Source organism: Alligator mississippiensis, chromosome 1 (assembly GCF_030867095.1).
Source record: "Alligator mississippiensis isolate rAllMis1 chromosome 1, rAllMis1, whole genome shotgun sequence".
Taxonomy (NCBI): Eukaryota; Metazoa; Chordata; order Crocodylia; family Alligatoridae; genus Alligator; species Alligator mississippiensis.
The window spans coordinates 181,124,221-181,138,092 of record NC_081824.1 but is presented as its reverse complement, the minus strand read 5'-3'; the positions used below and the strand labels follow the sequence as shown (position 1 = coordinate 181,138,092).

General features: G+C 40.0%; 1 protein-coding gene across 2 annotated transcripts in view; it reads left to right on the top strand.

Moving 5' to 3' along the window:
- Positions 1-13,872, top strand: part of CNIH3 (cornichon family AMPA receptor auxiliary protein 3) — a 142,689-nt gene that overhangs the window by 47,297 nt on the left and 81,520 nt on the right. For both annotated transcript variants that reach the window (XM_014598022.3, XM_019483127.2), the window contains 2 exons: positions 6,603-6,671; positions 9,607-9,654. In XM_014598022.3, coding sequence (XP_014453508.1) covers positions 6,603-6,671; positions 9,607-9,654 — 117 coding nt within the window. The remainder of the gene's footprint in view (positions 1-6,602; positions 6,672-9,606; positions 9,655-13,872) is intronic.

Here is a 13,872-nt window from a genome sequence, read left to right as displayed (position 1 = left end):
CCAATTTGTACTATATGTAAAGCGGTACCAAAGTGCTGCTTAAAAGTGTGTTTATGAAGTACCATTGTTAAAAATTGCAGCAATTTAAAAAAAGGTAGCATGCATCAATTCTGGATAAACTAAGTTTATGTTTAGTATATGCAAATTTCTATAGCTATATTTAATTCAAGGTTAGCGCTTTCAAATTTGATTCTTGTTTCCATGTACTCAGGAAGAGCAGTGTGCGCCAGTAACGGGGGGGGGGGGGGGGGGGGGGGGGGGAGCAGGATGAGGGAAGGGGCTACCTGATCCCCCAGATTTATTTTCCCTGCTGTAGCAGTGGAAGGGTGACAATTTCAAGGCAAGTCTATAGATTTTATACCTGGAAAATTATAACAACCTTATAATCATGGTAATCTTATATTCAAGTAAATATGGTAGTAAGCCTAATAATTTAATTTCCTTCACAAAAAGTACCAATTTGTATAAGACTTATAAAATAATGAGATTTGGACACACTAATTGTTCCTTTCTTTGGCTTACTGTTTCAGGGGATCCCTTAATGGTCCAAAGAAACTCGGCATCTTGGTTTCAAAGATGTGTGAAAGACCTTAACTAAGTTTCTGTACATTTGTAGTTACTCCAGCCTTACTAGGTACAGTGATGGTATTCTACCAGGCACACCCTATCACTTTATTGAGCGTGAATCATCATAAAATCTTTCATTTAAAAGCAGAAACGCTATGTACCCGCTTCCCCTGAGGAGCACTACTATTTCTCTGTACTCAGATCATTGATACATATGCTAAAATGATAGCATGCAGTGCATACTTAGTATCCAGAGATTAGACTAGTACCTCCATGGTGTTCACATGTCCTGTCAACTTGGGGACTGCAGGGCTAAGTGCAGGTTTAAAAAAAAAACCCTGAGTGTATGTAGAGCCTCAAAGGAGTGGAACTTTGAGCAATGGGTTAGGTAGGAGTTGACTTTGAATGTAGAGCTCTGCAGTGCAAGTCATTTCTGACCCTAAGATTCCAGTTCTTGCTCCAGATTTGCAGCACAATTTTATTCTCCTGCCTGGTCTGTATGGAGCAGAGACCCTCACTGATGACATTCTTACTCCACAGCTGTGTGCTGCCTTAGCATATGGTAGAAAGAAGGGACTAGGATGAATGACCCAGCAAATTCATTCTACTTGTAATTTTGGGAAGATTTCAGCTGAGCTCTGTCTTTAAGCAGAATAGCATAATGAAGCAGTTTTTCTGTTACCTAATTAAAAAAACATGTATTTGGTTACTCAGACCTTTTAACCAATTTCCTTTCTTCAAGTTATATCTCTAAATACTTCTACCCTCAGCTTATAGGGTTGCCACTTATATAGCAGCTTCTATCTAGAGAAGTGCTTAGCGTGCTTTTTCCATATTACAGAGCTAATCTTCAAATAAGTCCCATGAGCAGGGGATCCTAGCTTTAGATATGAAAAAAATGAGGCACAGAGAGGTTAAGTGATGTGCCAGCTCTCACAGTGAATCAGTGGGAGAGCTGAGAACAGAACCTGCCACTCTTATCCTTTAGCCACATAACTATTCTTCCTCCACCAATAATAATATATATAAGCAGTATTGTCTGAACTGCATTGCTCTGTGTTATGATTTCAGCTACCTCAACAGGAGAAAATGAAAAAGTGTTCAAATGGGTACAAGGACTAAAAGTTGCTATACAGAGCCTTTTCTTGATAATCAGATAGTGACAACTGTCACAGAGCCTTTATACTCTTTTTTTTTCTCTCTCTCCTTTAATCATCTAATTGCTGCAGAGTGCAAATTATGCAGAATACTACTTACTTATACAGATATAGTTCCACTTAAGGGGAAGAGGTTCATTTACAATCTCCCATGTTAATTGCTGGGTGTCATGTATTCTGGCATCGTGAACTGTCATAGATTTCTAAACTGTATGCTCTTCTGGGAAGGAACTAACTTTCCTTTATTTCTGTATTGTACCTACACATCTATGGTACTATACAGAAACACTTAATACTAGTGTAAAAGCTCATCAAAAATGATGGGCAAAAATAGGCTACTTACGATAGGGTACCACGTTTCTGTTATCCACTGTGTCCTTACCAGCTTAAACTGTTCTGCGTGGTCTTCTTCTATACAACAGATATCCATCAACATTTCCAAGCGTCTCCTCTGTAAACTCCTTTGGATATTTCTTCAGACATTCATGATTTTCCATGCACAGTGCATTTGGATTCAATCCTCCACATAGTCTGTGAAGCATACATCTGGTCACAATGATCTTTGCTTAACAGACAATGCACTGTTGTACGATTGAATGTTTGTTTTAAAGTTTGGGTAATGCTCTTGTTCTGATTCGTCATCAAATCCTGCAAATACTCTGGAAACGGTCTTCTTGGAGGCAGAATCAATTTACCCTTATAACGACAAGTCCGGAATTGGCCATCTGATGGTCTTTCATCTTGGAAGTTTAAAGAGTTACAAAATTGGCACACCATGTTCATCAATCTACAGCTATATTCCTTAATCTCATCTTCAGTAAATCTATTGTTGCCTACTCTTTTAGCCTGTCTTCTGCTGTCTCTGCGAACCCTTTGCCTTTCCATTGCATCTCTTCTACAACGTCCTTTTTCCTTATTCGTTTGGTTTTGTCTTACATTTGCCATTCTTTCTGCATTCAATTGCTGTCTATTCTCTGCTTCACCTTGGTAAGGGTGTTGTGGGATAAAGTTAAAGTAAGGATGTTAAGGGACAATTTTTGCTCAGATACCGAGAGTACACCATAACTAACTGAAATCAGTCACTAAAAGTCCAGAAAAGTGAGTGCAAATATGTTTTTTTGAGTGTGACAGACAGAATGACAAAAACACAAATGAAGCAATTTATTATAGAGGATTATTTAATATTTTTTAATAATAATACTGTAACATAAATGACAAGCATTTGAGTAAACTGCAACCTTTTATTTTCAATTGAAAAAGCCAAAGGTGTTCAATTTGAAAGATTCTATAACTTGATAGATATATATTTGTCTAGTGGTTACTGCAGAGGACTTGAAGTCCTAGATTTTATTCTCGTCTCTACCACTAGATTGTTACTGAGCTCTGTTGTTTAGCAAGTATCTTTCTGTGTTTCCATTATCCCAACTGTAAAACAGAGACAATTATAACTATTTATCTGGGCTATTTTGAGGCTTAATGTAATTATTTTTCATCCAGCGAGGCAGTTTACATGCTGTGACGCCTGCTTATTACAACGACAAAATAGTTGCCTCACCCTTACGTCATGCTTCTGCTGTCTGCTGGTTGCTTCTGCCTCTTGTCTTTACATAGCTAAGGAAGGGACTGCCTTTCCATTATAAGCATATGTGGAAATTTGTACAACAAGACTTCAATTCCCTATGGAGCCTGTAGGTCTTACTAAAAGACAAATATATAATAAATGATAATATATTTTCAGGTTTTGCTGGAACACACTTCCTGTTTCTTCTAATGTTTTATAATGATTTTCGGAAAACTTTTAGAAATTAATTTTTCTTAAAACTTTTATTAGCTGTATTTTACATGCAGACAAACGGTCTTCTGTTTGTCTAGATCTTTCAGAAAAGGAATGAAAGAACAAGAGCTAAATCCCTTTATTAACAGTATCTAATTTAGTCATTTTAAGTCCTGTAGGTGTCTACAAAGAACATCTTTGTTCTAGGCTAATTTATTTTTTGAGGAGTTTACTTGAAAATGAAATTCTTCTTTTACTGGATTGTTATCTGAATTAGGCTGATGAACTTGTACAAAAGATCTGCTGCCCATGCATCAAACTTCAGGATGTCACATCTGGTGCATTCCAATATAGTAGAACACCAAGCAGCCGTACAAATTTGGACTAACACCCATGCAATTATGTGACTGATTAGTAACCTCCCAAAACATAACTGAAAACAAGACTGAAAAAGAGACTGCATTTTAAAGTGCTGTGAAGGAACTCTGAAAAATCATTGTTTATGCTTCTACAAACAGCAAGCGATTTCTTCATCAAAACAGAACAATTACTCTGTTAAGAACTTGAAAATAGGGAAAGAAACTGCACTGCAGAAACAATGTGCAAACAGCCTGTAGTTGGCTGGATAGGCAGTTGATAGTAGTGTAGTGGTTTGGCCTATTGTATATCTGGTGACTTTTTAATTTTCTGGATAGTAGATATGTACAGCTGTGAAGGAGTTTGTGTCCTTTGAATCTGCTGTGACTAGCAATAGAATGAATGCCTGGTACTAAACTAGAGTAATTCCTTTAGATCAAAAGCAATGTGAATGAAACATGTGAGAAACTTTGGATGAAATGTTGGTATGGCATAGGGAGTCATGTGTGTCACGATGCAGTTTGGGGCTGCTCTGACCTGGCTTGGCATGCTGCAGGGGGGCTGGCTGGGGTATGAGGGTGCTTAAGTGCAGGGCTAGGTGGCAGGCAGCCCCTGTACTTTAGCATCCTCACGCCCCAGCCAGCCTGTGTCACAATCTACATGTGCGTTTTGGCAGAGTTAAGCACTCTGCCATAAGACAGTACTGTCCCTTACTATCCCAGACAGTGCTATCTTATGGAGGAGTTAATTAATTTACTGCACCTTAATACCAGTGCACATGTAGGTGGTGATGCTTTACTGCAGAGCTAATTAGTCAACTGCAGTAAAGTGCACGTGTAGACACCCCTCCAGTGTAGACATGAGAGCATTTACCAGGTGATGGAGGCTGCACAGTAGGCTGCACACTGGCTGGGCAGGTATATGGCTCTGCCCCTGTGTACCTGGGAGAGTACAAACCAGGCAAAAAAGCATGGGGAGGACTATGGGGAGAAAGGAGGGACCTCCCATATCTTAGCTCCAGTATCTGAGTGGTTAAGACACTCACCCAGAAAGCCAGAGACCTGCTTTCTAGGTCCTCTGTGGTCAGGAGAGCCTGTAATTCTGACTTCTCATTCCAGTACTCTAGCTGGCATGCCACAGACATAATCCAGGCCCTTCTCCAGCCCTCCTTATGAGCCTGAGCCACTGTCCCTTGCATTTAATAGTCATTGGATAAAATAGATGAAGAACAGTACAGTGGGGAAGTTTCTACCTGAGCAGGAACAAGGCTCCAGGTCTATTCCAGGCCAGTATCCAGACACCCAACCTTTCTTGTAGTTTTCCTCCTTACCCTATGTATCTCCCTCTTCTAGTTGCCAAAGGGGAGAGGGCTAGAGAAATGACTGGATAACAGCTGATCTGTAGCCCGGTGGCTATAATATTATACTGGGAAGTAGGTTCAAACTTGCTGTAGCGAGGGAGTCCTAGAACCTGGATCTTTCACTTCCTGAGCAACTGCCCATCTACTCACTGGCTTTGATGAAGAGGTTTGATGAGGAATACAATTGCCCTAACCAATCAGCTATTAGGCTAAAACAAAGGACAGCACCTTTCCTTAGCTTTTGCCTGACTACAATTTTGGAATTTACAAGGCATGTCTACATGTACAATGAATGCGGCTGAATAAACTCTGGCACAGTTCGCATTGAAATTATTGCTCCTGGGTGCCACGTTTGTATGTATACCCAGGACCACAGCATATAGAGCCACAGCGAAGCAGCCTCAGCTGGCAGTCTTGAGTTTTAGGATTTTTTGGGTTTTTTTATAAATTTAATCCCCTTTCTCTTTATTCCAGGTTTTTCAGATGAACAATAAAGAATAGAGGGGAGAGAAAGAAAAACAAAACTGAAAAATTAAAACCCCAAATATTTTCAAAATCCAAAATGAAACAATTTATTTCAAAATAAAAACTCAACAATTGGTAAATTCTGAAGGAGAACACATTTTTTGTGGATTTTTTTGTTTTGTTTGAAAAAGCTTTTTTCTCCCTGTAACTAAAGGAAAAGTAGCTCCAATGTTATATGAAAAATTGAGAGTTTTGCTCTTGTGGAAGGCCTCTTTTTGACTGTAGGTATATGGACTAGGTAGCCTAACAGGATTTTCTTATTTCTAATTATACGATTCTGATAAATAGCAAGTTGTGTCAACACCTTGATGTTCCAATAGTGAAAAAAAATTCAACTTCTCCAATTAAAATCTTACTAGCATTTCCTCTCAATATTAGAACTATTATTTGATGCATTTACTTATACAGAAATTAATTTATTTTTACAGTCTGATCCCTCCAATAACTGTCTGTGTTTACTGAAGGACTGTTCCAGTGAGGCAGTGGTCAAAAAATTTGTCCATTGTGGCATGACTTGCTATTTGTATAATGTTCTTGTAGATTACATTTGTTTCGTGATATACATATATCTCATACATATGATGATATACATATATACATGTGATATACACACTATTTTGTATACTATTACTGAACATTATATATATATGTATGTTTGGAGATATATATGAATTCATATATATGTGTTTGTGTGTTCAGAAAGATGATACAAAACATAAATTTGCAAATTCATTAGTTAACTTGAGAAGAATTGCGACCCAATTAGGTCAGAATGGGATTTATTAACGGTTATAAAGGAAAATATAGATGTTTTATCAAATTACTGCTTTTGTTAAAATGTTTGAAAAATATTTTCTTGCAGATAATCGCCTTTGATGAGTTAAGGACAGACTTCAAAAGCCCCATAGATCAGTGCAACCCTGCTCATGCAGTGAGTACACCTTAAAGTTAACTAATCATTAGCTACTGGATGGAAGAAGATATACTTAGCAATCAACAAACATAAGTTTGGAAATGTACATACAAGTCTATAATAAATGTGGTTGTAGTTTTTAAGAGAAAATACTACTTACTCTTGATTTAGAATCTTATTGTAGTCTGATAAAGTAACATGCAGCTTCTTTATGGAAAGAATTTCTTTTCCTGTTGAAGGTGGCACAAGGGCACTTCAGAATCTTAGAAACTGAAGCTGTAATGTGGTAGGTAGGGTTTTCATGCACCTCTCCATTCAGAGACATCTATTTCTCCCTTTAAAATCCTTTTCTTGTACTCAAGCAGTGGAATGACCCCTTTATCCAAGACTGACTCACTTCCTATGTACTAAATTGCTTTGCTGACTAGCTGTGATGAGAGACTCTGTCATACACCTTGTGCCTAGAGGCAGAGGTCCAAGGGTACACCTATACTGATGTTGAGGTTTGCTCTCCACCAGCCCAAGTCATTCAGATGCTTTTTCCTATTTCTATCTTACCTTATATCATGCACCACAGCTATTCATGTTGCTTTATGTGAAGCAGAGCTGTTCTAGGAATCAGCCTTGTTTTTGTGTCTGGGCTTATCTCTGCTTAACAGGCAGTAGAGAGAGAATTTAGGGTGCAGAAGAATCAGCAGTCAGGAACAGAGATCTGAGAGACAGAGAGATTAGACAAGAAAACTGTGAGCAGTAGACATAGTTCATCTGACTCTTATGCTAGTGCCTAAACCAAAAGATCCTGTATCCTGTTTCAGAAGATCAGCCCTACTCCATCTTTGTTCTGAGAACAGGATCCATGTTGGCAGTCCTTACATCCACTTCCCACTAAAGCCAGTAAAGTTTTGTCCAGGTTGACAGCCAGCTGCATGAATCTTGTCATGCTGTATGACTTTCTTTGGAAGAAAGGTGTCATAGAAGGACATATTTTTCTTGTACCTACTACTCTCCCCAAGTTGAAACTTTTTTTTTTGACAAAATGATTACATTTGATGTGTGGGGTGAAAAAGGGTTTTTTGGGGGGAAGTGCAGGGAAATATTTTTACCAACTAAAATCAAATTAAAACCAGTGGATTAACCACTGAAGGATGAGAGAGAGTTGCCTTCACACATCGTTTCATTTCAATATTTGCTTAAGAAAGATTGCTGTACAGGTGCCTTTTGCCATGCCTACAGGAAAAGATTAGTGTCCCTCAGGAGAGCCACTGTTCTAATTTACTGTAAGAGGAGGTATATTTGCTTCTCCTTTCAGATGGCTCCTTCTTCCTGAGTGCAGTGCACTAGATTTTATTCTGTGCTGAACCATGGTAAATGAAGAGAAATTCCTAAGAGTACAGTAAAGATACTTCAGATCTGTTCTGATGTAGCCAAGATCAGAATCTAACTTGGTGATTTTAGTCTTGTATCTAGTTACTGCGAAAAGTGGTTTTGCTCATTAATTTTATACCTATGAGTCTTTTAAAAGGAAACCTGTGTAAGTTTTTGCTTTATTTTCTTTCTGTATGCTGGGTCTGTAGTATCCTGCTGTAACACTCAAGTGCAGGATCTTTCCATATGTATATGTATATGCATATGTATTAAACTGGGAACATTCTAGGACATTATAAATACAGAAATATATTGAAAGATCGTGCATTTGAGTGTTACAGTAGGATACAGCAGATCCAGCATACAGAAAGAAAATAAAGCAAAAAATTAAATAGGTTTTCTTTTAAAAGACTCATAGGTGTGAAATATATAAATGAAAAATGTAATGTATTTAATTGAACATTTTAGGACATTACAACTACACTCTAAGGCCATGTCCACATGAGTGCTTATGTGCATTTTGTGGTGACTTAAAGACTTCTGTGGTGCCACAAAACGCATTCCATGCTCATGATTTGGTTCTGGAGCCAAATTTAGATACTGGGAGATCCTGGGAACCATAAAAAAAAAAAAAAAGTGGAAAAAAAGTGGGGTAGCACATGTTGCAGCAGCATGCACTGCCTGAAACTGGAGTCTGGCCTTCCAGAACCACGCTTCGGCTGCTGTCCACATACCTGGATCACTGCTGCTAGAGCCCCGGTAGGTCCCCAGGACCCCAGGTAAGGATACCAGGCCCAGCCCAGGTGCTGGCCCCAGCCTCCCCTACCTCACTTGGGACACCTTGTTGCAGGCCAGAGCACCTGTGCAGGGGCATTCCCCAGGGAGAGCTAGCAGTGACAAAATATGTGCCGCTACTGTGTGTCCCGGGGGAAATGCCTGTACTTGCTCGTTTGGACGTGCCCTCCTTATAGCCTGATTGCTAACACATGTGCTAGTTATAGAAGTACCTATGTTGTACAGATCTGCATTTGATCTTCATGTGGAAGCACTCCTGAAGTCAAAGTGAATCTGAAAGTTTTGTCCTTGCTTTTTCTGGAGCAATTCAGTTCTAGTTTAGGTGTGGACGAAAATTGGCTTTAAAACGTTAGCAATGTGAACTTCATGGCTTAGTTTGGTCTCTGGAAGATTTTCTCATCTGAAATTTGGGGTAATAATTACTTAACTCAAAAGGATGTTGAGATCCTTTACTTTCTTGTATCCTTGTGTGACAAGGTGTTTAGCAGAATTTGCAGATTCATTGGAATCTGGCAGGACTGCAGCCTGGGAGCTTCTGGTATAGCCTCGAACTCTTGACCCCTGAACTTCCAGCATCCCAGTGTCTACACCACGGGGCAGGCTATGTTAAGATAATTACAAAAATCACAGTTATAGCTGTAGACAAGAGAGATATATTTCTGACCTGAATGCAATGATTGAGGCTTGTATTTAAGGTAGAGATGATTTTTGACCCATTATATTAGCAATATCTTTTATTGCATTCATAACAGAATCTAACCCGCAATCCCTTTTATCCTGCATTTTTTGACAGCGAGAACGACTGAGAAATATTGAGCGCATCTGCTTTCTTCTGAGAAAGGTGAGCATTAATTAACATGTGATATTCATGGGAATTAAAGCTATTCTGTGGATGCTCTGGGTATAATCCATTTATCCTTCTCAGTGATCGTCCACTAATACCTATGAAAATTTGAGGCTCTAGTGCATGAACTAAAATTAAGTGGATCTTTGAATAACAAATTGAGGCTAATTAGAAGGGTCTGCCATCAGTCATGACTTTTTGACAAGAAATGAAAATTTTGAAACGTGATCTTCTGTTAATTACCTGATTTTTTAAGGTGATGGATAGTTTTGGAGCTGTAAATGCATGATGCTTATAGCCATACGCCCTATGCTGCCACTGAGATCTAAGACTTGTAACTGTTCTCTTCTAGATTGTCATTTACTAACTATTTGATAAACGGAATATTTTATTTTTACAAATTCAATATCTTGATTTTTTTTAATGGAATAAATTGGAAAGTTGGGATTACAGAGGCTGACTCAGTGATGATCCTAAGTGCTCTCAGGTAATAAGGAAGAATCTTGCAGAACTGAACCATTAATGGGGTAATTTAAAAGGGGAATTTTCAAAAACATTCAATGTGGCCTGATCCTGTTTCCATTAAAGTCGAACCCCTTGATTTTACTGGATGCAAAGCTAGGTCATCACTGAACATCTTTTGAAAACCCCACTATAAAGAAGCATGTGTAAACTGTGATCAGTATTGGGAATAGGATTTGTTACTGTCAGGACCCAAAATCACAATTCTACCACATATTCTAAAGGAAGAATGACATCATCTTATTAACCACTAGATGCAGGCATGATCAATTTGGGCATATTCCTTTAACAAGTTTGGGTATATCCATACTGTTATTTAGGATCAACCTTAATCAGTTCATCCTTCCTCTACTCACTCTGTATCCTGTTTAAAAGCAGTCTACGTTGTGGGTTTTTTTTAGTTAAGTGTAGCATTAAGATGTCTACAGGCCACAGAGAGGGGCAGGCTTGGATAAAAGTGATAGCAGGAGCTCACAGAACGTGTAGTCAGTGGGGATGGGAATGACCTTAAGATTGACTGTAACGGTCAGTGGAGACATAGCCAAGATAATATTGGCTGTTTATCTTATGTCTTTTCAAATCATTCTTCCTGTACAGATCGGAAGAAAAAACTTGGATTTCCAGAAATAGTTTCAATAAATGTATCTATGCACATTATTCTAGAATTCAGTGCAGCGTCATAGTATTCTGTCCTTAGTAGTTTACATTCAACTATTCAGGCTGGAAAATATGGTAACCATCTTTAATAGGTTATCAACCAAGTCCATCCCTATTGTAACTGAGAGAAATCTGTAGAGGTAGTTGAAGGGTGAACTTGGTTCAACAGTCAGTTTTTGTCCTAAAATAACTTGATACAACCCCTATCAACTATGAGATGGGCATGTATTTGAGGACAGAATTTGATCCAGGCCTTTCTTGCATAGTTCACTGAAGTACGGTAGATGGATGCTTAATTCATAGATTCATAGATGTTAGGGTCAGAAGGGACCTCAATAGATCATCAAGTCCGACCCCCTGCAAAGGCAGGAAAGAGTGCTGGGTCTAGATGACCCCAGCTAGATGCTTATCTAACCTCCTCTTGAAGACCCCCAGGGTAGGGGAGAGCACCACCTCCCTTGGGAGCCCATTCCAGACCTTGGCCACTCGAACTGTGAAGAAGTTCTTCCTAATGTCCAATCTAAATCTGCTCTCTGCTAGCTTGTGGCCATTATTTCTTGTAACCCCCGGGGGCGCCTTGGTGAATAAAACCTCACCAATTCCCTTCTGTGCCCCCGTGATAAACTTATAGGCAGCCACAAGGAGCTGAGCAGGAGCAGATGAGTAGAGGAAATGGTAATGGGGCTTGACTTTCCTACACTTATAATCTCAAAGTAATCTGCTCCAAAATGTCAGGTTCCTGTGTGCTATTGTCAATCTCTATAGAATCTTCACACCTAAATTTCTCCTGTAATCCCAGAGTAACAGGATATTTCTGCTAAAATGATCAACAGCGAAATAGTGAACAATATTGACTGGTGATAGCATGCAGTCTTGTGCAGAATGGCCTTGAGACAGAAGAAATGTGATTAAAAGTATATAGATCAGATTCAACTGAAACTCGTGGGGCCTTTTGAGAAATGCTGATGTTTTCATTATTACTGAGTGCATCTGCATGAGATGCTTATGCCCATTAGGCTAATAACACTGAGCAATAGTATGGTGCTTCAAAACAATGCTAATAGCCAACTGTGCGGTGTTATTAGGCTAATGCACAGTAAGCATCACAAAATAATTGTGCTCTGGTGCTACTGTGCAGTAACTAAAGTTACTGCACATTTAGTTACTGCACATTTAGTTAGTACTTTATTAAGTGAATACTAAACTAAATGTGCAGTACCTAAAGCGCATTAATGAACGTGTAGATGTGCCCACTGTGTACTGGGTCATTCTGATCATAGGGTGTAACTGTGTTATATACTATTCATGTTGGGGATCCTTTTCTATAAAATGCTTTTGTCAAATGAATCATAACGCGATTCATATTTGTTTAGATTAGACATGGGAAGCAAAATTCCTGGCTGTCAAGAAGTGTGTTTTAAGCACTTATTTAACAAGGGCTTGGTGTTATACACCTGGAAAGCAGGGAAGATATTTATTTGTGTAATTGAAAAGACCTAAAAAGATTTAGTAGCGTTTCAGGTAACCATTTTGCTGACTCAACAGCTAGTTAATTTCAAGCTGTGTCCCAGTTTCTATGACAAAGCAACAGGTGAGTGGTAAATGTATTAATATATGTTAGTCCTCTGGGATGCCTTACTCACATCAGTGTTTAATTTTTATTGAGCCTAAGCTTCATTGCTAGCAGCATTATGGTGCCTTTAGGCCAATTACTGATACTGCATACACCAGGGATTGGGTTACTTCTGATTCACTTAAATTGTTTGTTAATGCAGCCTTTCCTCCAGAGTTCTTTGGGGACACATTTATTTTAATTGGGATATGCCATACAGGAAGAAGAGATGGAATAACTACAGAGATTTGCAAACTTTTCAAGTCCAACAATCACAAATAGTAGCTTTTGTCTACCACAGCAGTTCTGGAGCATTTGTAGAGCGGAGCTTTGGGAAGGCAATTAAAATACAGAGAATGTATGGCATGGACATAAGAAAATGTAAGGATGAAGCAGTTTTCAGTGAACCCTAAAGATGACCTGTTTATTATAATATTGTTCTCACTGTATTTTTCGGGTAATTAACCTTACCATGTCTATTTCTCTAAAATGGGAAGTGCTAACATACCTGTTTCACAAGGTATTAGGATTGACTAATATTGCAGATTACTTTGAAAAACAATAGCAGCATCTACACACGTGCTTAACTGTGCACTAGACTAATTAGTTGCAGAGCAAAGCATCACTGTCTACAAGTGTGACACTATTAGCCTGCAGTAAACTAATTAATGCTGACATAAGATAGTACTGTCAAGGACAGTACTCTCTTACAGTGGACAGGACAGTCCACTGTAAGACAGTACAGTCAAGGACAGTACTGTCTTACAGTGGAGTAATTAACTGCAATTAAACACACATGTAGATACTGGCTTTGGGCATAAATTCCACCTAGTCAAACCAGCCAGTAGGGGGCCAGACTTCTGCCTGCTGCCTAGCCACATAGCTCATACCGAGCTGGTAAGTACTAGGGGCAGGGAGGGGGGGCTGGGGGAGGGGACCATGGGGGAACTCCTGCCAGCCCCCCCCGCCCCCCCTCAGCCCCCCTCATGGCTGCCTCTGCTTGCCCCCAGCTCACCGGGTGCTTGCCCCCAGCTCACCAGGTGCTGCCAGGCAGTGGGGGGAATCCCCACTGCCCTATGCTGCATGGGGGGCTGTGAATGAGCCCCCTCAACCCTGCACCCTGCTCTCCCAGCCCCCACATGGCTGCCCTGCCTGCCGGGGCTCTGGCCTTTTAAGAAAAAAAGAAGCTGAGAAAAGCCCCCAGGCTCTCCATTCCTGGTGCAGCCTCAGGGCTTCGGGGCTCGGCAGAGCCCCCATGTGGCGGGGGGCAGCGGGGCTCGCCCCTGCCTGCAGGAGCGGAGAGTCCTGGGGTTTCTTCAGGTTTTTTTTTTTTTTTCCTCTTAAAGGGCCGGAGCTGGCCTAGGCGGGGCACCCGTGAGGGGGCTGGGGGAGGCGGGGGGGTTGGGGACTCATGCAGAGCCCCC